Raw genomic sequence first — 27267 nt, 5'->3', positions numbered from 1 at the left:
GCTCAGAGAGGCAACGAGGATGAGCTGTCCCTGTGTGGGCAAAACCTACCTGGGCAAGACTTATCTGTGTAACACCCACTTGGGCAACACCTACCTTGGCAAAACCTATCTGGGCAACACCCACGTGGGCAACACCCACGTGGGCAACACCTACCTGAACCAGCAGCTCCAGTCTCCTGTCATCCAGGAGGTGCACCTGGCAGTGCCTGCCTTCTGTCATCTGCAGGAACAAGACAGCAAGAGTGGTGTCAGGGCCACGGCTGGCAAGCAAACCTTTGGATTCGTTGTATCATTTATTTTATATGAGATGGGCTCAGCCTAAAAATGGCTTTAGATGAGTTAATAAACAGGCTTGGCCAGAAACAGATTTATTATATGGGAGTAACTGGATTTAAACGAAGAACAAAGAGCACAGGCTAGTCAATATATTGCAAAAATAATGTCCATACAGTCCACCAAGTTCAAACAATGCACACAAAATTATTCTATGAAAAGTAAGTCTCCATCCCAGAGGAAACTACTATATTTTTCTTGGAATTAATGTTTTATTAAAAAAAAAAAAGCCTCTCCATCCCAGAGGAAACTACTATATTTTTCTTGGAATTAATGTTTTATTAAAAAAAAAAAAAGCCGCTCCATCCCAGAGGAAACTACTATATTTTTCCTGGAATTAATGTTTTATTCCAAAAAAAAAAAAAAAAAAAGCCAGCCGGGCACAGTGGCTCACTCCTGTAATCCTAGCACTTTGGGAGGCAGAGGCAGGCAGACCGCTTGAGGCCAGGCATTTGAGACCAGCCTGGGCAATATAGTGAAACCCCGTCTCTACTAAAACTACAAAAAATAGCCAGGCATGTGGTGCACACTTGTAATCCCAGCTATTTGGGAGGCTAAGGCATAAGAATTTGCTTGAACCTGGGCAGTGGTGTTTGCGGTGAGTTGAGATCACGCCACTACGCTACAGTTTGAGTGACACAGCGAGACTCTGTCTCAAAAAAAAAAAAAAAAGCCTTTATTCAGCTGGGCACAGTGGCTCATGCCTGTAATCCCAACACTTTGGGGGCGCCAATCAGGGTGGATCACTTGAGGCCAGGAGTTTGAGACCAGCATGGCCAACATGGTGAAACCTCCTTTCTACAAAAAATACAAAAATTAGCCTGGTGCAGTGGTATGTGCCTATAGTCCCAGCTACTCAGGAGGCTGAGTTGGGAGAATCACTTTGGCCTGGGAGGTTGAGGCTGCAGTAAGCTGAGATTGTACCACTGCACTCCAGCCTGGGTGACACAGAGAGACCCTTTTCCAAAAAGAGAAAAAAAAAAGTCTTCATTCACTGGTGTGTTTAACGTCTCTCTGGGCATGGTGGCATGCATCTATAGTCCCAGCTACTCAAGAGGCTGAGGTGGGAGGATCGGTTGAGGCCAGGAGTTCAAGACTATAGTGAGCCAGGATCACACCTGTGAATAGCCACTGCACCCAAGCCTGTGGGCAACGTAGACCTCATCTCTTAAAATAAAAATGAAGTCTTCATTTTGGAAACTCTCCCCCTACTTTTCGTCCACCAACATAGTTTACTATCACCACCATAGTTAAGAACAGTTAAGATACATAGTTAAGAACAGTTTGATGTACACATTTTCAATTATATTTAGTTTTTTATTATTCACAATTGCAATACTAAAAAAACTTTGTAAAATACTTAAACAATGCATAGAATGCCAAGGTACTCCTTGGTTAACTCATGTTCCAGACCATTTTATCTGCAGAAATCACCATCCTGTTAGTTTAAGAATCCTCACAGACCACTTTTATATGTATTTTCAGATATATATTTACATATTAAAATATTTCATATTATTTTACTTTAGTACATATTATATTGAATGTATTGTTTTGCAAATGAAGTGCTCTTAATATTTCTGTGTGAGTGTAACCATCCAGAAATTTGGTATATATGTGTGTATCTGTGTATGTGTGTGTATACATATTTTTTGTTGTTGTTGTTTCTTTCTTTTTCAATTTGAGTAGGACTATGCTTCACTTGCTGTTTTGCCTTTTGCTTTTTAAATTCAATGTTTCTTGTTGATCTTTTCAATGTCAGCACATATAGATGGACCTCATTCTCTTTAAAGACTCTATAGTATCAATCATTGTGTGAATACATGATAATTGAATAAGAGAAACAGGTTGTTTCCAATCTTTTGCTATCACAAGCAATGTCACCATGAACTTTGCACATCTAGCTTTGTCCATGGATGTGGAATTGCTAGGTCACTTTTGAAAAGCAGGGGCAGCATTTTGTCTCTAAGCTGTTGTACAAAACTGTAAGATCTAGGAACTCAGATACATATAAACCTAACTGAAAAAGAAAATAGCCTCCATTACTGAGTACCAACAACCTATTCAGCATTGCATGAAGTGTGTTATATACATTATTTCTGAGTGGCACAGTTACCTTCTGGGATTAGTATTATTATCCCCATTTAACACATAAATTGAGGCTCAGACTGGGATAAGTAACCTGTTTTCAATGTGAAAAATACTAATTATTGAATTTATAGTTTTGATCAAACTCTGCTTTAAGAGTCTGAAAACTAGCTCAGCTGGTTAGATCATGGTATTATGAAGATGTGGCCCACAGGAACCACTGAGGTAGTGCTAAGGGGTAAGTGAGTAAGCTTTACTTTGTCTCATGGCCTAAGCCTATGTCCTTAATTCTGCAAAGCCAAGGTCAAATATACACCTTGGGTGGCAAGGGGAAACGGAGCAAGTCTTTATTAGTTCTAGGCACTGAGCTGGGCTTTTTACATGTATTATCTCAGTAAAGCTCTGCAAAAATTTACAACATGGCAACATCCCCATTTTACAGACAGGAAATTGAGGTACAGAGTTTATGGTAATTTACTCAAAGTTACCTAGGCAAGAAAATAGCCAAGTCAAGATTTGAATTAATGTCTAACTAAAAAAAAAAAAAAGTCATCTTTTTTCTACTTTTCTATACCAGAGGAGGAAATAATTAAGAGAGAAATAAATAAATGTGTCAGTGTTTCTATACCAGAGGAGGATATAATTAAGAGAGAAATAAATAAATGTGGCAGTTTAAATCACTTTACTTCTTTTGTAAAACAACCTTCGAAAGCTAATCCTAGGTGTATGCCCTACAGAAAGATATAATAAAATAATGCTGAAAAGATCACACAGTATTAATCCATTAAGGAATATGTCATAATTGAGAAAATATTTAAAGCTACTCTGTTGTCCCATAATCCAAATAAGTTTATTTCCTGACTTTAAAAAATCAGGCTGAGTGTGTTTGCTCACACCTGTAATCTCAGCACTTTGGGAGGCCAAGGCGGGTGGATGACCTGAGGTCAGGAGTTCAAGACCAGCCTGGCCAACATGGTGAAATGCTGTCTCTACTAAAAGTACAAAAAATTAGCCAGGCATGGTGGCAGTTGCCTGTAATCCCAGCTACTTGGGAGGCTGAGGCGAGATTGCATAACTGCACTCCAGCCTGGGCAACAAGAGCGAAATTCCATCTCAAAAAAAAAAAAAAAAATCATCTTTTTTGCCTTTCCATTTTGCTTTGGACCTCCCTCATATTAGTCAATATTCCTTTTAGCAACAGATAATTTTATTCTAGACTATTCAACTGTAGATATCTTTTTGATGTGCCTAACCATTTCATGACAAACTTAGGCATTGGTGGCTAGGTTTTACTTGGTCCTGCCCCTTTGGCTTCAGTTGATTGGGCAAGGGATAGATACCTGACTCAAGCTGGGCCAATCAGAACCTCAGTCCAGGGAATCTGGAATTGGGTCTGAGAGGATAAAAACTTGGTTGTTTATGAGCAGCCATTGTGTGTGTGTGGAGAAAAGGAAAGCCATCTGCAGAAAGAATGAGGGAGACAAGTAGCTAGAAGGAGGCAAGAGAGCTGGGTGCAGTGGCTAGCGCCTGTAATCCCAGCACTTTGGGAGGCCGAGGCAGGAGGATCACTTGAGGTCAGAAGTTTGAAACCAGCCTGGCCAACATGGTGAAAGCTTGTGTCTACTAAAAAAATACAAAAATTAGCTGGGTGTGGTGGTGTGCGTCTGTTAATCCCAGCTACTTGGGAGGCTGAGGCAGGAGAATTGCTTGAACCCAAGAGGCGGTGATTGCAGTGAGCCAAGATCGTGCCACTGCACTCCAGCCTAGGTGATAGAGCAAGACACCAACTCAAAAAAGAAAAAAAAAAAAAGAGGCAAGAGAAATCATGTGGCCTAAGAAGAAAAGCTTAAGAGAGTTGTTGTCAGGGTTCCTAATGTTTTCCAGTCACTTATAGTCCTTTTCACCGATCCGGGTGAATTTTTGTCCTTGAGTTCCATGAAACACCCTGTATTCCTTTAACAAATCCATTTTTTTCCCTCTCTTAAGCTAAGAGGGAGGATTCTGCTTTATTTATTTATTTTTGAGATAGAGTCTCACTCTGTCACCCAGGCTGGAATGCGGTGGCACAAAGATGGCTCACTGCAGCCTCGACCACCTGGGCTCAGGTGATCCTCCTGCCTCCACCTCCTGAGTAGCTGGGACTATGGGTACATGCCATCATGCCTGGCTAATTTTTATATACTTTTTTGCAGAGACAGGGTCTTACTATCTTGCCTATGCTGGTCTGGATCTCCTGGGCTCAAGCAACCTGCCCGCCTTGGACTTCCAAAGTATTGGGATTACAGATGTGAGCGATAGTACCCAGCTGGATTCTGCTTCTTGCAACTAAAAGCATCTTTATAAGACTCCACAAATTTCCATGCCAAAACCAAAGCAAAAGGGTTCCAAAGCATAGACTCTCCAAATGATGTCATTAATATGAGAAAGTCATCTACTCATAATCACTGAGGCACCGATCGATGACAATACAACAACCAAGAGAGGCTGACATCTGGGGAGAGGGCGTGAACAAACACCTGAGGGTTTGGTGGAACACCACAGAGGGCAGGCTGGAGAGGGGAGCACAGATGAACTAGAGAGAAAAACGCCAGGGTTACATGTCCGCGCAGCACACATGGTGTTCAGTATGTGGAAAGATGGCTCTGCTGATAGGTCAGGGGGCTGATTTGATGCTCGCTAGCAACAGAAAGGCCTGCCCTTGTCACTTATTTAAATTGGAGGTGGAAAAGCGATGGATGTATTTTGTTCATCACAACAGTGCTTATGAATAAATATTAGTTGATAATATTAGAAATCAGGTAATGCCACATAATTAAAAAATCCAGATTGACAGCTTCTTTTGACAAATGGTAAGACCTGGAAATTCTGGGCTTGATTTCCTCCATGGCAACATTTGGCAAGGGCAGGGCAGAGTAGTTCTCTATTCCGATGAGGTTTGTGGTCTCTGGTTCACCCAAATGTATGTATGACCTGCCGGGCTCCTGGGAGGTGTGATGAGTTCTGTCATCTGAGTGAGCAAACCCTGATTTAAGTGGTGCCAGTGAAGAGACACAACCAACACAAACACAAACCCTGCTGTGGACCGGGCAAAGTGCTTGACATTTAACACTCATTAATGTATAGAATTTCAACCTCTACACAAACCTATCAAGGGGGCATCCTCATTTTAACCACCAGGAAATTAAGGCCTGACAAGTGATGTAACTTGCACAGGAGTTCTAATGCAGTTATACTCTGGATCGAAATCATAGTTTATCTCTTACTAGCTGTGTTACCTTAGAGAAATTACTTGACCTTTCTGAGCCTCATAAGAAATGTCCTGACAGCATTTAATCTGAAACTCAGAATAAAATCAGCCACTTCTGAGGCCCACAATTATTGTAGTCCCCATTTGTTTGAAAACTGACAGCAATGCTTTTCTGTAATCTATATATTTTCCCATTAAAAAAAAAATTTTAATGGGAGGAATATTACTGACCCATTTTAAAGAAGATAAATAACAGGCAAAGTTAACAAGTCACTTAACAAGCACATGGCAGAAAAATTCCCCAGAGCTGCTGTAGGGGAAACAAAGAAAGAGAAGGAACCACTGGTTTCTGAGTGTCTTCTGTGTGCCTGGCACCCAGCGAGGCACTTTAATTATACCAATAATATCACTCCTAGGCACTTTCTATATTCCAGGTATTGCACTAAGCACTTTACATAATCAATTCTCATGATGCTTACATGAGGTGGGTAATTTTAGCACTCCAACTGATGTTAGAGAGATGATAAATAACAAAATTCATTAAGTGGCAGAACCAGATCCAAATTCAAAGCCCAAAGCGCTTAACCACTTAGCAATACAGATGGTACTACACACACTGTAAAGTGACAACTGGTGAGAAAACTTCCCACGCAGCCCATTTTCAATGGATCAGATGAGTGGGTAGAAAAACAAAAACAAAGAATCATGAAGCAGGCGTGAAAACTCATTTCACTTCCAGAAAAAAATCATTTGAATAGAAGTAGTTAGAACTGCAGAATTTATAAATAGAAAGCATCTTAGAAGGTATCTGTTAACCACTGCTTATTTGAAACATGGGGAAACTAAGGAATGGATGTGCCCCAAGCCACAGAGCTAGTTAATGCCAGACCTGGTCTTAAAAGTCAGGACTCTGACTCCCAGGCCAGAGCATAAGTGACCTGAACAAGGTTACTCACATAATAAATGCCATATTATTCAAATGAACTTTTTCCCCAATGTGTCAATTAACATTTTTTTTTAAAATTATAACAACAAACAGAAAAAAAATAAAACCCCAACTGGGAATTTTAAATTTACCTTAAAACCTGACCTGGGCCAGGTGTGTTGGCTCACGCTTGTAATCTCAGCACCTTGGGAGGCTGAGGCGGGAGCATTGTTTGAGCCCAGGAGTTTTAGACCCACCTGGGCGACATAGTGAGAAACCATCTCTACAAAAAATTAAGAAATTAGCCGGGCATTGTGGTGTGCGCATGTAGTCCCAGCTACTCGGGAAGCTGAGGCAGGAGGATTGCTGGAGCCCAGCAGCAGTTCAAGACCAGCCTGGGCAATACAGCAAGACCCTGTCTCTAAAAGCAAAAACCAAAAAACAAACAAACAAAAAAAAAACCACCACCACCAACAAAAAACAGGAATTATATTTGAAGAGAGCTGTATGTGGAGCACAATGATTATATTTACAAATACAGGATCATTTCTGAACCCCCAGAGACCATCAGAATAGTTTCAGAATTGACCCCTACCTAGTGGCAGCTAATAGCAGCAATGCTTCAGATGAAATAAAAAATATATTTAAAAAACAATCTCTTTGGAAAGCTTCTCTTCACATCCACTCTGACTTGATCCCCTTCCCGCTACCTTCTCCCCTCATTGAACCCCAGGAATTCGAAGGCAAAAATTACGTGTTGGATTAGAACGCCCACCTCGGTCTCCAGCTGGCCTGTGTTTGCTCCCCAGCTGATAAGAGTCAGTCCTCAGAGTGCAAGTGCTGATTACTGGTGGAAAGACTTTGTCCATCTGGTCAGTGGTTAAATGAGGAAGATCAGAAGGGAAGTGAGAACTGGCTATAAGCCAGACCTCTGGTTTCAAGGAGGGCCCTGATGCAGCAGCCCATAGTGGGGTTCAAGTCTATATGAGAACACAGTCCCCCACCCTGGCCCCCAATCCCACTGCCTGGTTTAGGAGATGAGAGAGGAGAGTGGGTTGGTAGGAAACCAAAAGGCAATTCAAGACAGGGCAGTATGGAACCACTCATAACAACCGGGGTCAGCTTAAAAGGCAACAGGAAATAGCTACAAAAAAGACCAAAATCCTAGCCTACTTTGGTTTTGCTTTAGTTGTTCTTTGGAATAGAAACATATGAAATTGGTAAGGAAGCAGCAAGCCTTTTAAAAAATTTTTCTTCTCTCTCTCTCTTTCGTTCCTTTTGACCTTTTCGAAAGCCTAGTGAGAAAGGGCCTGCTTCATAAAAATGCCTCCTCAGGATTTTTTGTGCGGTCACCTTCTAGAGTGAAATCTGCCATCTGGAAGGGTGAAAACCCAGCTATCTAAGCAGGTTCCATAATTCCAATTGAGCCCTACAATGGTCCAAAACTGTCTAAGAGCTTTATGCCTTCGTTCACCACTGTTTCCGCAGGGCTTAGAACAGTGCCTAGCACACGGTGAGACTGTGGTATATAAATATCTGCTGAGTTAAGAAATGTCTTAACTGTTCAAAACCCAGACACAGTTAACACTGAAATACATTCACAAATGATTTTCTTTTTTCCACACAGGGTCTCACTCTGTCACCCAGGCTGGAGTACAGTGGCAAAACCACGACTCACTGCAGTCTTGACTTCCCCAACTCGAGTGATCCTCCCACGTCAACCTCCCAAATAGCTGGGACTAAAGGCAAGTGCCACCACACCTGGCTAATTGTTTGTACAGATGGGGATCTCACTATGTTGCCCAGGCTTGTCTTCAACCCCTAGGCTCAAGTAGTCCTCCTGCCTTGGCTTCCCGAAGTGCTGGGATTACAGCTGTGAGCCATTGCATCTGGCTCACAAATGATTTAAACGGACAGAGCACAATCCAAAGCGAGGATGTTCCAGGCAACTCCCAAGCCCTGGCCCAGAAAAACTCACACATAAAAAACACTCTTTCCACCCAGAGAACAAGGTGTGTTATTAAACTCCTCATCAGATGAGATATTCTGGAGGAACTGGAGAGCAAGAGAAGGATGTATCTAGGACGTTCTTACTTTGGGATCTATTGAGTGGATGGAGTTTTATATTTCACCCTAATGATGTCAACCCTAGCTGAACAGGGCCCCTTTATATCATCTCTGGGTGTTGACTGAATATGAGCTATTGACACTCCCGTTCAGAGAATGGCCTAGACTGACACAGATGTCTCCAAATGGAGTCAGCTGTGATTTTCCCTCAAGTTCTTTCAAGACAGTGCCTACCCTCCCAATGTGCAATCACTGGAGACTTCTTTTTTAAGTGTCAATAAATGATTCTCTTAGCTTCTAGCAAACACTTACTACATGTAACACGAGTATGGAATGCTTCACATGTGCAGTGACTTCTTTCATGCTGCTAAAAACCCTACCAGGGAGAGTCATTGTTTAGATTTTTTTATCTCTCTCTTTTTTTTTTTTTTTTTTGAGATAGGGTCTTGCTCTGTTGCCCAGGCTGGAGTACAGTGGCATGAACATGACTCACTGCAGCCTCGACCTGCTGGGCTCAAGCAGTCCTCCCACCTCAGCCTCCTGAATAGCTGGGACCACAGGCATGCGCCACCAGGCCTGGCTAACTTTTTCATTTTTTTTGTAGAGATGGGCTCTTGCTGTATTGCCCAGGCTGGTCTCGAACTCCTGGACTCAAGCAATTTTCCCACGTTGGCCTCTTGAAGTGATGGAGTTACGGGCATGAGATTTCTGTTTAGATTTCATAGATGACCAAACTGAAGTGCAGAGAGGTTAAGTGGTGCCTGGTCATACAGTGATAAAGTTGGGTAGAATCTCAGGTTCCATCAGTTGTACCAAAGTAGGACTCCTGTACATCTCTTGCAGGTTCACTGGAAGTGGAGAAGGAAAAGGACAATGAGGGAGGAAGAAAAGCAGGCAGTGCAAAAGAAGCAAAGGAGGAAAGGAAAATGAATGAGGGAAGAGGAGGAATGACAAAGAAGAGGAGAATTCAGTTTGCCAAAGCTGAAATTGAGTAATTGAGTAACATGCCTTAAGAGAAATGCTAACAAAAATAACAGCTGCTGACTGTGTGCCTGATAACTATCCCAAATCCTTTCATTTATATACTAGGGCCTTTTATGGCCGGGCGTGGTGGCTCATGCCTGTAATCCCAGCACTTTGGGGAACCGAGGTGGGCGGATCATCTGAGGTCAGGAATTTGAGACCAGCCTGGCCAACATGGTGAAACCCCGTCTCTACTAAAAATACAAAAAAAAATTAGCTGGGTGTGGTAGCACATGCCTGTAATCCCAGCTACTTGGGAGGCTGAGGCAGGAGAATTGCTTGAACCCAGGGGGCAGAGGTTGCAGTGAGCCGAGGTCGCACCACTGCACTCCAGCCTGGGCAACAGAGTGAGACTCCATCTCAAAAAAACAAAACAAAACAAAACAAAAACCCAACTCTCTCTCTCTCTCTCTCTCTCTATATATATATATATACTATATATATATATATATGCGTTTTAAATGAATTTTCATAAGAACTCTGTAAGGTGGATTCCATTACTAGCTTCATTTTATGGATGAGAAAATTGAGGCTCAGAAAAGGTACATGGCTGACCCACCCTACAAGGTCATGGGGCCAGGAAGAGGCACAGTAGGATGTAAACCTAGGTATTCTGACTCCTGAATCCATGCTCTTAAGGGCTATATTACTTCAGTACAAAGTATTTCCTAACTCATACATCCTATATATTAAATCACATGTAGTTTAGGCACTTAATGTATCACCTTGATTGCGAAGCCTAACACTGCTTTGAAAAGCTTGATCCAGACTCACCAAACCAGAGTTGGCTGGTTCAGGCCACTGTCTCGAAGCAAGGCCAGAAGAGGAGCAAGGTTTTACAATCACCATCCCTCGCCTACTTCCTGGCCCCACACTGACGAAATATGGGCAGCTGCTAAAAATGGTGTCTATGTTTGCTATCGATCTTCCTTGGGCAGTTAGGATGGAATTAATCTCCACCTGTTGGGATGCTTCCGTGGCTGTGTCATGCTTATGTGAACGCTCAGGATACAGGATGATATTTGTCAGTTATGTGGCCTCCTGGACCTGACTCCATATTACTCTGGGCTTAAGATGTAGCCTAGCACACATGTAATTAATTCAGTGTGGAAAAGCTCTGGATTATGTGTTCATTCATTCACTTAACCAATATGTGCTGAGCACTCTCTAAGTGCAAGCACTGTTCTTGGCACTATCATATACCAGCCAATAAGACTGAAAGGGCATTATCTCTGGAGCTTTTCCTACAGTTCTCAACCTCATTGGTATTTGCAGCCAGATAACTCATTATTGTGGAGCATAGTCCTGGGCACTATAGGGTGCTAAATAGCATCCCTGACCTCTACCCACTAGATGTCAGTAGATCCTCCCCCATATGTCTCCAGACCTTGCCAAATGTCCCCTGGGGCGCAAAACCATCTCTTTTGAGAACAACTGCTTTAGAGGTGAGGAGAAGAAAAGAAACTATTAACAATTAAATAAATACAATATTTTCAGATAATAAGGGCTCTGAAATTGATAAACTGGCAATGAAATTGAGTTCTAAGCATGTGCAAAACTCACTTCTCTTTACCCAGGAAGCACAAGAAATGAGGAAATTGATGGAGAAGGCTGGGTGCGGTGGTTCCCTCCTGTAATCCTAATGTTTTGGAAGGCTGAGGCCAGGGGGATTGCTTGAGCCCAGGAGTTTGAGATCAGCCTGGGCAACAGAGTGAGACCCCGTCTCTACAAAAGACTAGCCAGGCGTGTACCTATAGTCCCATCTACTTGAGAGGCTGAGGCAGGAAGATCATTTGAGCCTAGGCATTTCGAGTTGCAGTGAACCATGACTGTGCCACTGTACTCCAGCCTGGGCAACAGTGAGATACTGTCTCAAAAAAAAAATAAATAAATAAATAAAAGAAAGAAAGAAAGAAAGAAATTGATGGAGAGAACTTATATTGGACCACTGCTCTTGGTCAAGCGGCTCCCAGTAGAGACTGGAAGGCTGATGGTGTTTTCTAAACATTTAACTGCATGCTTCTTTCTGCCTGACAGAGGTTGGGAGAAAGTAAACAAGAAAGCTGGCCAGTCAATGGACGGCCATTGCTGCAGCTCTAATGCCAACCTGGCAGGCAATTCCAGCCAGCTTCGGGCAGACATTCCTCGGGGAGGGCATTCTCATAAATGACAATCCCTTATCAGATTCTAGCCTGATCTCATAAGTCTGGTGAAAAGAAAAGCCAGGTTTTAAAGGAAGAAAGAAAAATAAAGAAGCAAGGCAACTTATTAAGCCTGGAGCTGAAGGCCATCAGGAGACACCAACCTGGTGTCAATGATACGTGCACAGGTTTTAGAGTCACGAGGTTTGAGTTTGTGTCTCAGCCCTGCTATTTATCTAAGAGAATATCATGGTATCTCTCTAAATCTCAGTTTCTGCCCTTATGAAATGGGAAGGATAAAAAATCAGTCTCATTTGGGTTTGCCTTTTGTATTAAGGCAGGTTGAACTTATTATAAACTCTACCTTAGAAGCACAGATGATAACTGTATCATCAGTAATACACCATTTATTGAGTATAGGTTAGGTGTTAGAGTCTGTGCTAAGTGCTTGACGTGTATTACCAGTTTACCCTTATCCTAGTGCCGTGAGTACTATTATTAGTGGAAATAATGTCTAAGCTATTGAGTACTATCCTGTTCCCCAGAAATGGTTATTTTAATTTGCTTAAGTGCTTATTTTTCCCAAGAAAAAAGTTTTCCTAGATTATTGTTATTTGAGACAAGGTCTCTCTCTCTATCACCCAGGCTGGAGTGGACCATAGCTCACTGTAGCTTCAGCCTCCTGGGCTCATGCAATCCTCCCACCTCAGCCTCCCAAGCAAATGGAACTACAGGTGCACACCATCACGCCTGGCTAATCCTTTTTTTTTTTTTTTTTTTTGTAGAGACAAGGTCTCACTATGTTGCCTAGGCTAGTCTTGAACTCCTGGGCTCAAGTGATCCTCCCGCCTCAGCCTCCCATAGTGCTGGGATTATAGGCATGAGCCACCATGCCCAGCCTCTTCTACATTATTAAGACACTAAGCTGTCATATTTAAGTTGACAATCAACCCGCCAGTTAAACCCTGGAGAGACCCAAAAACCTAATAGCTGGGGATTCATTCAATCTGATTTTTCTAGTGATAATCAACAGACTAACTTACAACCACCATTTTTAGCTGTCCATATGTCCAGAGCTGGGGAAGGAAGGTGGTAAACTCTAACACCTTATCTGATTGTGACCAGATCATACCTTTGTTCTCGCCTACATAAAATGCAAGTTAATATGTGTTCATGGCTTTGCCTATGTCATCTGCTTTTACATACATTTTCTCCATTGAGCTCTCAAACCTACTTGTGAAGCAGATAGTTTCCATAATCTGAGATTCCACGAGGTTGAGAATGACTTGTCTGAGGTCCCACAGTTTATAAGGGGCTAGGCCAAGCTCAAAAAGGTGCTCAACAAACAACATGAGAGGGAAAAATCAGGGCATATATCTACATGGAAGAAACTGCAGTGAAAAGCAAGATTCTCTTTATATTCTGACTGTGCTTTTCCAATTAGAAACCCATATTAGGCACCAAGAAGAGACTGTCAAATGTTTATTTTCAGAAAAACATGCAGGATATTTCTGCTGTTCCTCTCCAGAAAGAAACAGCCTTGTTGCTTAAAACCAGTTGTTAGGCTGTATTTTTAGACGTCATGGTACAGTATCAATGAGTCAAAAATAAAAAAACAAAAAAATGGGAGGGCACAGATACTGTAAACAGGAAAAGTCACAAAAATGGAACTGAGAAAAGCTGAGAGCACAGCCTGTGGGTTAGGGGTGGGGGGATTTTCATTTTCATCTGCAGTTCAGGTTAACCAGAAATGAAAGTTCTCCAGTCGCCTTGTAGAAAATGGAAATTTTGGCTTCAGTGATTATGCAAGTAGCAGACACCCTGTGGTTTGGAAACTTTTTGCTTTGCCAACTGTCAGTTTTCTCTTTTCCCGTGAAAAACAACCTGTAGGAAGGAGTAAAAAAGCACTGCGTCTTTCAAAAACTTAAAAGTCTCAAGTGTAACTTGCGTGAAGAGATATTGAAAATAAACTGCATAGTATTCCATGGTGTATATGTGCCACATTTTCTTAATCCAGTCTATCATTGTTGGACATTTGGGTTGGTTCCAAGTCTTTGCTATTGTGAATAATGCGGCAATAAACATACGTGTGCATGTGTCTTTATAGCAGCATGATTTATAGTCCTTTGGGTATATACTATGCAGCCATAAAAAATGATGAGTTCATGTCCTTTGTAGGGACATGGATGAAATTGGAAATCATCATTCTCAGTAAACTATCGCAAGAACAAAAAACCAAACACCGCATATTCTCACTCATAGGTGGGAATTGAACAATGAGAACACATGGACACAGGAAGGGGAACATCACACTTCGGGGACTGTTGTGGGTTGGGGGGAGGGGGGAGGGATAGCATTGGGAGATATACCTAATGCTAGATGACGAGTTGGTGGGTGCAGCGCACCAGCATGGCACATGTATACATATGTAACTTACCTGCACATTGGTCACGTGTACCATAAAACCTAAAGTATAATAATAATAATAATAATAATAATAATAATAAATAAAAAAAAGAAAATAAACTGCAGTACTTGTAATTTAAAGATATTCTAGGTATTGTCTATTCACAGTATAATACATTTGGAAATCCTGGGCTCAATGGAAGCCACTCATAAAGCAAACAAATCACATACATCGTCCTGAGAACCTAAGAATTAGCAAAAATTAATTAGAAAATCAGAATCAACTTTACATTAATTTTGGAGTACATGCTTACTGTCAGGGTTTTCATGTTTCAATTTTTCATCAACCCTGTTAGAATGTCTCTGATTTATGCTTTTCCAAGTCTCTTTATTTTTTGTGACTCATGAATAGGTAGAGGCTGAAATAAGTCCTCCTTAGGGAGTTTATAATTAAAACAAACGGATTGTATTAGGTCCAGAGTCCTAGCCTATCTCTGATTTGTTGGTAGAAACATCATATTTGGGTAAGGGTTTTAGAAAAGCATCACCAAATTGTAAAAACAGAAAAGTCAAACTCATTTGGGACATATAGAAAAATTCTTAATCTTAACATCCAGGACTTGTTTCACTGTCACAGAAGAAATATTTCCTCTAAACTTACAGGCTTATATTATTTAGTCATGAAGCTTCCTTGTCACCTAATGCAGGCTGTGTTTTTAAATGGGATTCAGACTCTTTTTGAAGCCAATGTGGGATTCAAAGATTAAAACAAAACAACAAAACTGGAAGCCACAGGTCAGGAGAACACAGAAATATGAAAAAGGAGTTAAAAAAAACAAAAAGATTTCTTGGCAAGCACCAGGGAACACAACTGGGAGGAAAGATCTTTTGAGAGACAGAATGGTGGTGGAGAGCCGGCTCTTGGCCACTCACGAAAGCCCACTGTCCCATTTTCAAGCTGGTTGTTAGGTACAACTAATATTAAAGTACATGAACTTACAATGAAATAAATCGTATTAAAAGCAAAGGTAATAAAACTCTTCACTTTCCAATTGTTTTACTACATTTACTATGACCTTTGCTCTTGTGGTTATTGAATCTGCATGGAAGTAACACCATTTAATGATATGCTACTGCTCATCTCTTCCCAGATCAGTAAGTCAGTCAAGGTGAGAGTATTTACACCACAGAAAATGGCAAGTGCTGCAAATCAGTGCCCCTTTTTCCCCAGAGCCAGTTGTGTCAGAGGTGTTTGCACTGGAGTGACTCCATCTTGAATAGGACCTGGGTAAAATAAGGCTGAGACCTATTGGGCCGCATTTACAGGAGGTCAGGCATTCTTAGTTACAGGATGAGATAGGAGGTCAGCAGGGCTGGTATCACAAGATACAAATACAGGTCATAAAGACTCAGCTGATAAAACCGGACACAGCAAAGAAGCCAGCCAAAACCCACCAAAACCAAGATGGTGATGAAAAAAGACCTCTGGTAGTCCTCACTGCTCATTATACACTAATTATAATGCAATAGCATGCTTTAAGACACTCTCACCAGCACCATGACAGTTTACAAATGCCATGGCAACATCCAGAAGTTACCCTATATTGTCTAAAAAGGGAAGGAACCCTTACTTCTGGGAACTGCTTGCCCGTTTCCTGGAAAATTCATGAATAATCCACCCCTTGTTTAGCATATGATCAAGAAATAATCATAAAAATAGCCATCTAGCAGCTCTCGGTGCTGCTCTGCCTATGGAGTGGCCATTCTTTTGTTTCTTTACTTCTCTAATAAACTTGCTTATATGGACTCATCCTAAATTCTTTCCTGCTCGAGATCTAAGAACTCTCTCTTGGGCTCTGGATCAGGACCACTTTCCGGTAACAGCTGAGAAACATTTACCAGCATACCAGTGGAGAAAGTGATGGTCAGAACACTCAGGATGTGGAGGCTGTTGAGAGACCACGTGATAAAGATGAACAAACAGAGGCTTCAGGTTTACAGAGAATTGTGTTCGAATCCCAGCTTACTTAACTTTAGTAGGACTTACTATTTTAAATCTCTAAAATAGATTTACTAATACCTTCCAGGGTTGTTGTGCATAGAACTTGGCGAACAGAGACCAACATAAAGGTGACTATTATAATTTATTTCTTTATTTTTATTTTTATGTTTTGAGACAGAGTCTCATTCTGTCACCCAGGCTGGAGTGCAGTAGCGCAATCTCTGCTCACTGTACCTTCTGCCTCCTGGGTTCAAGCAATTCTCCCACCTCAGCCTCCCAAGTAGCTGGGACTACAGGTATGCACCACCATGCCCAGCTAATTTTTTTTTTTTTTTTGAGATGGAATCTCACACTGTTGCCTGGGCTGGAGTGCAATGGTGTGATCTTGGCTCACTGCAGCCTCTGCCTCCCGGGTTCAAGCAATTCTCCTGCCTCAGCCTCCCAAGTAGCTGGGATTACAGGTGCCCGCCACCAGGCCTGGCTAATTTTTTTGTATTTTTAGTAGAGACGGGGTTTCACTATGTTGGCCAGGCTGGTCTCGAACTCCTGACCTCAGGTGATCTGCCTGCCTCAGCCTCCCAAAGTGCCAGGATTTGTTATACTTTATTATTGGGTACTGGGCTTAATACCTGGGTGATGAAATAATCTGTACAATAAACCCCTATGACAGGAGTTTACCTGTGTAACAAACCTTCACATGAACCCCCCGAACCTAAAAGTTAAAAACAAATTTATTATTATACTTCAAGAAATCCACAGTGCATAGCTCACTAATGAAGGTCTCCTGACCTTGGATAGCAACTCTCATATCAGATACTCTGTGTCATTTGCCTTTCCAGCTCTTTTGCCACTGGAATGTAAGTTCCACAAATGCAGAAATTTGTTTCATTTCCTGGTGTTTTCCTAGCCCCTAAGACAGTGCTTAGCTCATCCTGGGGCTCGACAAATATTTGTGGAATGAACAAATGAGTTGATTTTCCTTCATTTCCATCTCCTGCTCTCCTTCTGAGTTTTCTACTCATTTCTACTTTGAAGGTCCCATTGGCAGCTGAGTGACTCCTTTGTCTTTTTTTTTTTAATATTATATATATTCAAGGTATACAACATTATGTTTTGATTCTTTTGCCTTTTTTTTTTTTTTTTTTGAGACGGAGTTTTACTCTGTCACCCAGGCTGGAGTGCAATGGGGTGATCTCGGCTTACTGCAACCTCTGCCTCCTGGGTTCAAGTGATTCTCCTGCCTTAGCCTCCTGAGTAGCTGGGATTACAGGTGAGCGGAACCATACCTGGCTAATTTTTGTATTTTTAGTAGAGACAGGGTTTCATCATGTTGGTCAGGCTAGTCTCGAACTTCTGAACTCGTGATCTGCCCGCCTCAGCCTCCCAAAGTTCTGGGATTACAGGCGTGAGCCACTGTGCCTGGCCGCCTTTTTTTTTTTTTTCCTTAATTATCTATGTATTTTATAATAGAGACAGGGTCTCACTATGTTGCCCAGGCTGGTTTTGAACTCCTGGGCTTAAGTGATCCTCCTGCCTCAGCCTCCCAAAGTGCTGGGATTACAGGTGTGAGCCACCACGCCCGGCCTCTTTTGCCACTTAATTGCTAGATGCCTCCCAGTTGTGTTGCTGCTGTCTTTCTGGAATCTTTTCCCTGCTGAAGGAGGCTGCCGTGACCTTAAAGCACCGGTGGAAGACGTTTCCAGCTTTTTCATTCACAAGCAGATTTGAGCACATGTCATTATGCTCTGTCGGCAAGTTTCTCCCACTTCTGTTCCTGCTCTATTCTAATCTCAGTTCCGTTCTGCCTCCATCAGAAGGGACGTGTCTTGTGAGAGGAAATCTCACCCAACACTTGAGGCTGTATCCAGGGAACCAAATATTTTCCCCTGTGTCCCTATCTCAAAGCTGTTTCTTAGACTTGCTCTTGAACAGTATTTCTAAAGGGTGGGAAGGGTGGAGCAGGATCACTCAAAAAAGCGTTGATGCTTCTGGTAAGAGTGGCCTGGACAGGGGATTATGCAAACTCATTGACGAGTCATTAAATTCCAGAATTTGAAATTTTGATGACTCTTGCTTTAGGCAGGGGGATAATACTGGGTGCAGGTGGCCACTCAGCCCCTCAGCATAGGGCTGTGGTTGGGAGCAGCCCCTGGTGAGTCAGACAGGTATGATATCTGATCCTGGCCGGCCCTCTAACTAGCTGATGACTTTAGGCAAGCCATCTGTCCTCTCTGAGTAGCTGCTGTAAAATGGAGATAATTTTGCCTAGTGCACTGTTAGCATTCCATGTTATTACTTTTTAAAGTACCGTGTATTATTTAAGAAGTGTCAGGGTCAAGAGCACAGACTTGGACTTAAATCCCAGCTCTGCTCTATACTACCTGTGTGACCTTGTATAGGTTACCTCACTTCTCTTGAACCTTGGTTTTCTTGTCTGAAAATGGAGATACTAATAGCACACTCACTTCCCAGGGCTGGGTGGCTCACATGAGATAAGATGTAGAAAATGCTTGGCAGAGGACACACTCTATAAATGGTAATATTAATAATTATTAATAATATTATACTTTTCACTAACAAAAAACAAGTAATTGGCTGGGCATGGTGGCTCACGCCTATAATCCCAGCACTTTGGGAGGCCGAGGTGGGTGGATCAAGAGGTCAGGAGTTCAAGACCAGCCTGGCCAAGATGGTGAAACCCTGTCTCAACTGAAAATACAAAAATTAGCCTGGCACAGTGGCTGGCACCTGTAATCCCAGCTACTCGGGATGCTGAGGCAGATAATTGCTTGAACGCAGGAGGCGGAGGTTAAAGTCAGCTGAGATCACGCCACTGCACTCCAGCCTGGGTGACACAGTAAGACTCCATCTCAGAAAAAACAACAAACAAACAAAAAAACACCAAGCAATTGATACAGACTCCTTCAGGATGAATGCTCCCACAGGCCATGTTCAGGTGCCGGGCAGGTGGTGAGCAGGCTCCACTCTGTCCCTGGACCTTGCAAAAGAGAAGGGAGCAGGCAGGTCTGGCCACATAAAACCTAGTCTGAATGTTCCGTCATCACCTCGCCTGTCTGAAGTGCCTTAAATTTTTAAAGTGCTTTCACCTCTATTTCCTCTTTTGAACTTTACAAGGAGTCTTAATGTGCCAGAAATGTCATACCCTCATTTTACAGATGAGGTCACTGAGGCCCAAAGAAGCAGCTACTCAGAGAAGGGCACATGGTTTGCCTGAAGTCACCGGCTTCAGGTGAGGATGGCCAAGATCAGGTATCATACCTGTCTGACTCCCCAGGAACTTCTTCCTCCCTTGTGGTCACAAAGGTAAATGAGACAAGACTCCTGATGGGAGTTCCTTTCTTTTCTTTTTCTTTATTTATTTTGAGACAGGTCTCACTCCATCGCCCAGGCTGGAGTGCAGTGGTGTGATCATGACTCACTGCAGCCTTGAACTCTTGAGCTCAAATGATCTTCCTACTTCAGCTTCCCGAGTAGCTAGGACTACAGGTGTGCCCCACCACACCTGGCTATTTTTTTTTTTTTTTGGTAGAGATGAGGTCTTGCAATTTTGCCCAGGCTGTTCTCAAACCCCTGGGGTCCAACAATCCTCCCGCCTTAAGTGCTGGGATTACAGGCATTATCCACTGTGCCCAGCCAGGAGCTCCTTTTTTCTATCGCCTCAAACCATCTCCTGGTCCTTAACAAGAGCATTCACCAAAAAGCAGAGTTAAAAAATATCAAACTAAAATATAAGCCAGTTCCTGTATGCAATGCTTCATCTTGTGCCTTTTACAGTGGGAAGCCTTTCCATCACATTAAACTAGAATTGTAAGCTGAATGCAGCTCTCCCGACTCAGGGATGCTTTCGGGAATCTGCAGTGCTCCATCGTTATGGTCTTGGCTGCCTCGATGGCTCAGCCTGCCAGTCTCTGAAGCCTTTTAGTAGACTGTAGTCAATGAAAGAAATACACACTTTAAAAAAAACTGGAGAATTCTGCAACAGTCCTGGAGATAAAAAGCTCTGGTTTTTCTGGCTTGTGAACTATTCCAACTACTGTCAGAGTCCTGAAGGCTTTAGTGCACTGGAGCAAGGAAGAGTTTCATCAAAGAGAAATGATTTGCTTAAACAAGAAAAGGGAATCCTGTGGTGCAGATGGGGATGAAACGTGGAGAAAAAAGATATGAACCTGGAAAAGTCAAATGAGCCAGATCACCCCCAGATTTCCATGAATATTTTAGTTGAGAATTAGAAATCCTTGTAGAACTTTCAGTTTTGTTCCATTACAATGTCTCTGTGTGACAGCCAATTTGAATTCTGCCTTAGTTGGTACAGAAATTCATAGGTACTTCTTCTTCTGCAACACAGGAGTAAGTTATTAATTAAACTTTAATAACAGGGGGCAATTGGGACTGTTTTTTCCCTATAATTGGCAATTAGTCTATTTTATCATTTCTTTCTTCTGATTACATAATAAAATACCCAATTTCCATCAAATTGTGAACATGGTCCATTTTGCTGGCTTCATTCATTGTTTTGTTTGCTTTCCATTGAATGACTATTTTTTGAGCACCTACTCTGTGCCAGGCTCTTGAGGATAAAGTAGTGACTACACATTTTTGTTGGGGAGAGGGTGAGGGTGGGTGTCAGATAATCGAATCTTATGCCATAATTGAAGTGGCCAGAAATTATTTTTCTTTTATTTACAGATCACGAGATATGTCATTTAAAGCAACCTTCCCACTTCCCCAAGACAGCAGAGGCAAGGCTGAAAAAGGGAAAATCTTTTGCATCCATCTCTAACAGGTCTCTCTACAATAACAGAAGTGTCTAGAGTGTGCTGGCCACTGGATATGGCTAACACTCTCAAGATAATGGGGCTATGATCAGGTGTGTCAGCCTCAAGGAGAGGCTCCAGAAGAAGACAAAGCAGGCTGGCTTCACATCCTCTTTAATTGCTGCCTCAGTGGCCTTAGACATTTAATTAAGCTTTTTGAGCCCCAGTTTCTTCATTTGTAAAATGGGGGGATGGTGTTATCCATAATCCTTAGCATAAAATCACCACTGAGGTCCCCCTCCCTCTCTTATTCCTGGTTGTGATAGCCACGGGAGAAAATAAAATGGTGGGGAGGCCAGGTGCGGTGGTTCATGCCTATAAATCCCAGGACTTTGGGAGGCGGAGGTGGGCAGATTGCTTGAAGCCAGCAGTTCAAGTCCAGCCTGGAAAACATGGTGAGCCCTTATCTCTATTAAAAAAAAAAATTAAAAAAATACAATAGTGGGACTGGGATTAAATGATCTGGGGAATTTGGGGGAAACATTTTGCTTCTTTGCTGTGCCTTTTGGATAACTCAGAGGTTGAGCACTGTCATCTATAGGCCCAGTTAACTGTGACAGCATTCTTCCTGCTGGGTATCTTCCACTCAATGACCCCTGGGTTTCAGAAGTTGCTAAATAGGTGATTTGAAGTCTGAGCACCTGAGTCCAAATCTTAGCTCCACTGCTTTATCCACTGTGTGATTGGCATCCATTCACATATTCACAAATATTCATCAAGCTCTTATTGTGTTCCAGACTTTATAATAGGCTCTGGGGACTCAACAGTGACACAAGCCAGAGAGTCAAGTGCTCCTCTCTCAAAGACTTGCCAGCGAAGAAGAAAGCCAGAAAACAAGCAAATCAAGCAACACACAGGATGATTTCAGGTCATGTTAAGTACCATGAAAGTGAGAATACAGACTAATGTGATGGGGAGAGTTGTTACTTTAGACAGAGCAGGCTGGGCCAGCGGTTCATACCTGTAATCCCAGCACTTTGGGAGGCTGATGCAGAAGGATCGCTTGAGCCCAGGAGTTTGAGGCTGCAGTGAGCTATGAGTTATGCCCTAAGCTATGAGCTATGGTCACACCACTGCACTTCAGCTTGGGTGACAGAGTGAGACACTCTCTAAAATGCTATAAATAAAGCAGTTAGGAAAGGGCTATTTGAGGAGGCAACATTTAGTCAGAAATAACAATGATGAGGATTCAGCCTTGGCAGATCTGAGAAAAGCATATTCCAGACAGAGGCCAACAAGTGCAAAGGCCGTGAGGCAGAACATGCTTGGGTTAAGACATTGTTGCATAACTTCTTTTTTCGTTATTGCATTTTTTTTTTTTCCTGAGACAGAGTCTTGCTCTGTTGCCCAGGCTGGAGTGCAGTGGCACGATCTTGGCTCACTGCAACCTCCGCCTCCCAGGTTCAAGCAATTCTCCCGCTTCAGCCTCCTGAGTAGCTGGGATTACAGGCATGCACCGCCATGCCCGGCTAATTTTTGCATCCTTGTGATCTGCCCACCTTGGCTTCCCAAAGTGTTGGGATTACGGGCATGAGCCGCCACAGCCGGCCCCATAACTGCACTCTTAAGGAGCCTCTCTAGACAATTTTTCCCCCAATACCCTCTTCCCCCATGAAATGTTAATAACACAGATATACTTTATATCTTATCTGCTGGGCAGGACTGAGTTGTTTTTTTCTTTTTCTTTTGAGACAGAGTCTCACTCTGTCACCCAGGCTGCGATCTCAGCTCACTTCAGTCTCCACCTTCTAGGTTCAGGTGATTCTCCTGCCTCAGCCTCCTGAGTAGCTGGGATTACAGGAGCGTGCCACCATGTTCGGCTAATTTTTGTATTTTTAGTAGAGACACGGTTTCACCATGTTGGCCAGGCTGGTTTTGAACTCCTGACCTCAAGTGATCTGCCCACCTCAGCATCCCAAAGTGCTAGGATTACAGGTGTGAACCACCACACCCGGCTAAGAACTGAGTTTTGAAGGGCTGAAAACTATTGTAATACCTAAGATTTTCTTTACCCCTCAAGAACCAATTATAACTTCCCTTGGGGGGTGAAGTCACCCTATGGAGAATGCACAGTTTAAGAAAAAAAAAGGCAACAAATGTGGCTGGAGCTTGGTCACCAAGAGGCAGAGAACAAGAGACAAGCTTAGAGTTAATGAGGGGCTCATCAGTGGTTCTCGAAGTGTGGTCTTAGGACTTGCAGCAGCATCAACTGGAGCCTGTTAGGAATAGAGAGTGGCACCCGGCAATCTGTGTGTTCGCAGCCTTCCAGGTCACTCTCATGCCTGCTGAAGTCTGAAACCACTGGGCTGGAATCATTCACTGCATTGTAGGCCATAGTAAGAAGTATGGAGTTTGTTTCAGATGCAGCAAAAAGCCAATGGAGGCTTTTAGGCATGGAGAAGATAATCTGGGACTATATATAAAGGATAAGTCTGCTTACTGTGAGGAGACCAGACTGGAGTGGGTGAGGCAAAAATGGAAGAATGAGAAATAATCCAAAAGGCTTTTGCACTGGTACTCATCTGTAAAATGGGCATGCAAAGATGACCAAATTCATAAGGTTGTTGTGAGGATCAAATGAGTGAATACCCACAATGGCTTGGCCGGGTGTGGTGGCTCGTGCCTGTAATCCCAGCACTTTGGGAGGCCGAAGCGGGTGGATCACATGAGGTCAGGAGTTCAAGACCAGCCTGGGGAGAGAAACCCCATCTCTACTAAAAATACAAAAAATTAGCTGGGCATGGTGGCGCATGCCTGTAATCCCAGCTACTTTGGAGGCTGAGGCAGGAGAATTGCTTGAACCTGGGAGGCGGAGGTTGCAGTGAGCCAAGATCACGCCACTACACTCCAGCCTGGGCATCAGAGTGAGACTCTGTCTCAAAAAACAAAAACAAACAAACACAATGGCAAAGATATGAAATCAACCTAAATGTCCATTAATGGTAGAACAGATAAAGAAAATATGGCATCACGCTACCTGACTTCAAACTACACTACAAGGCTACAGTAACCAAAACAGCATGCTACTTGTACCAAAACAGAGATATAGACCAATGGAACAGAACAGAGCCCTCAGAAATAATGCCACATATCTACAACCATCTGATCTTTGACAAACCTGAGAAAAACAAGCAATGGGGAAAGGATTCCCTATTTAATAAATGGTGCTGGGAAAACTGGCTAGCCATATGTAGAAAGCTGAAACTGGATCCCTTCCTTATACCTTATACAAAAATTAATTCAAGATGGATTAAAGACTTAAATGTTAGACCTAAAACCATAAAAACCCTAGAAGAAAACCTAGGCAATACCATTCAGGACATAGGCATGGGCAAGGACTTCATGTCTAAAACACCAAAAGCAATGGCAACAAAAGCCAAAATTGACAAATGGGGTCTAATTAAACTAAAGAGCTTCTGCACAGCAAAAGAAACTACCATCAGAGTGAACAGGCAACCTACAGAATGGGAGAAAATTTTTGCAATCTACTCATCTGACAAAGGGCTAATATCCAGAATCTACAATGAACTCATACAAATTTACAAGAAAAAAACAACCCCATCAAAAAGTGGGCAAAGGATATGAACAGACACTTCTCAAAAGAAGACATTTATGCAACCAACAGACACATGAAAAAATGCTCATCATCACTGGACATCAGAAAAATGCAAATCAAAACCACAATGAGACAGCATCTCACACCAGTTAGAATGGCGATCATTAAAAAGTCAGGAAACAACAGGTGCTGGAGAGGATGTGGAGAAATAGGAACACTTTTACACTGTTGGTGGGACTGCAAACTAGTTCAACCATTGTGGAAGACAGTGTGGCGATTCCTCAGGGATCTAGAAGTAGAAATACCATTTGACCCAGCCATCCCATTACTGGGTATATACCCAAAGGATTATAAAACATGCTGCTATAAAGACACATGCACACGTATGTTTATTGCAACACTATTCACAATAGCAAAGACTTGGAACCAACTCAAATGTCCATCAATGATGGACTGGATTAAGAAAATGTGGCACATATACACCATGGAATACTGTGCAGCCATAAAAAATGATGAGTTCATGTCCTTCGTAGGGACATGGATGAAGCTGGAAACCATCATTCTGAGCAAACTATCGCAAGGACAAAAAACCAAACACCACATGTTCTCACTCATAGGTGGGAATTGAACAATGAGAACTCATGGACACAGGACGGGAACATCACACACCGCGAACTGTTGTGGGGTGGTGGGAGGGGGGAGGGATAGCATTAGGAGATATACCTAATGTTAAATGATGAGTTAATGGGTGCAGCACACCAACATGGCACATGTATACATATGTAACAAACCTGCACGTTGTGCACATGTACCCTAAAACTTAAAGTATAATAAAAAAAAAAAGAAAATGTGTCACATATACACCATGGAATACTATGCAGCCATAAAAAAGTGAGAAAATGTCCTTTGCAACAACATGAATGGAGCTGGAGGTCATTATCATAAGCAAACTAATAAAGGCACAGAAACCCAAACACTGAATGTTTTCACCTGTAAGTGGGAGCTAAACATTGAGTACACATGGACACAAAGAAGGGAACAACAGACACCGAGGCCTACTTGAGGGTGGAGGGTAGGAGGAGGGTGAGGATCAAAAATCTACTTGTTGAGTACTATGCTTATTACCTGAGTAACAAAATAATATGTACACCAAACCCCTGTGACACCCAATTTACCTACAGAACCAACCTGCACATGTACCCCTGAAGCTGAAATAAAAGTTAAAAAACAAACCAAAAAAACCCAATAAAATCAAATTAGTGAATAGCTATAAATAACTTAGTATAGTGCTTCGCATATAGTAAGCACCCAATACCTATTAAAACTATTCTTCTCTGCCCCTTAGTTCTCCCAGACTCCTCATGGGTTAATATCCAAGCACAGATCTTCACGCACCCCCTGCCATTTGCTTTATATTCCTCTATTTATGCCAATGTGACTGACTCAGCTGGTCTGTGGGCTGGTAAAACTGTAACATGTTTGCAAGCCTGCTTCAGGTCATGGTGAAGGTCCATGGTGTTCTACTCAGTTTCCTTTCCTTTATTTTTTTTTTCTATGAGATTTAACTATTGGCCTAGAAAATGAAACTTAATGTCAAACCCGAGTCTTATAATCAGTTCTATCATTAACTTTGGACAGTTTTTGCATCCATAAAATAAGAAGTTCCACATGTGGGGAGGCGACACAGTGGAGAGTCAAGCATGGACTTTGGAATCAGGCAAACCTGTGTGCGAGACCTAACTCTGACACTAGCTGGTGGGACTTTGGGCAAGTCATTTAATCCCTTTTAGTCTGTTTCTTTATCTGAAAAATATGGATAATGACAGTATCTGCCCCACAGAATTGAGAAGGCAACAGGAGAATTTGTGGAAAGCACCCAGCACAGTGCCTGGCACTCAGCGTTAGCCACGATGACTATTAATTACCGAACCTGTCACAGGAACAATGTAGCTACCTGAACCATTAAGAAAAATAAATGTATCCCAGAACTTAAAGTACAATAAAAAAAATGAAAACAAAAAAGGCAAATATAGTTCTGCAGGCCTCAAAAAAGGCAGAAAACATTTTGACTTGGGAGAGACGTCCATGGGACAAGTCAGCAAAACAGATGAAACATCCCCAGGTAGGCTGCTCTCCATATCCACAATATTAAATTGATGTGAAATAATCCAGCCAGCTCAGGAGAACACCCCTCAGTGTTTTCATCTCACAGGCATGCAAGTCCTCTGAGAGGGGATTCTTGACAGGGCAGTTTAGCTTCAGAGCCAACCAATTAGGTTCTGATTGAACCCAATTCAATCAGAAAAAAGCTCCCATCCCTGAGGCAGCCTACCAAGCCCTGCACTGCCTGGTTCCTGCCCACTCTTCCCCTGGTCTTGTGTTAATTTCCTCTTACTCCCTGGGCCCCAGCCACATTGCCTTCCTCTGTAAGATCTCCTTTCCAGCTCAAGGCATGAGGGGTTGGGGAAAGTGCCTGACTAACCCAACTCATCTCTAAAAACATAGATTAAAAGTCATTATTTCTTTTCTTTTCTTTTTTTTAAACTTTTAGGCTCAGGGGTACATGTACAGGTTTGTTATAAAGGTAAACTCATGTCATGGGGGTTTGCTGTACAGATGATTTTGTCACACAGGTTCTAAGCAT

The 27267-nt window shown here is 42.5% G+C and overlaps 1 protein-coding gene across 3 annotated transcripts in view; it reads right to left on the bottom strand.

Moving 5' to 3' along the window:
- The window catches only part of FRMD4B (FERM domain containing 4B), a 370979-nt gene that overhangs the window by 142880 nt on the left and 200832 nt on the right, over positions 1-27267 (bottom strand). For all 3 annotated transcript variants that reach the window (XM_054551889.2, XM_054551891.2, XM_054551890.2), the window contains one exon: positions 155-220. In XM_054551889.2, the coding sequence (XP_054407864.2) occupies positions 155-220 (66 nt within the window). The remainder of the gene's footprint in view (positions 1-154; positions 221-27267) is intronic.

This window comes from Pongo abelii, chromosome 2, assembly GCF_028885655.2.
Source record: "Pongo abelii isolate AG06213 chromosome 2, NHGRI_mPonAbe1-v2.0_pri, whole genome shotgun sequence".
In the NCBI taxonomy this organism is placed as follows: domain Eukaryota; kingdom Metazoa; phylum Chordata; class Mammalia; order Primates; family Hominidae; genus Pongo; species Pongo abelii.
This window is presented reverse-complemented; position numbering and strand designations above follow the sequence as displayed.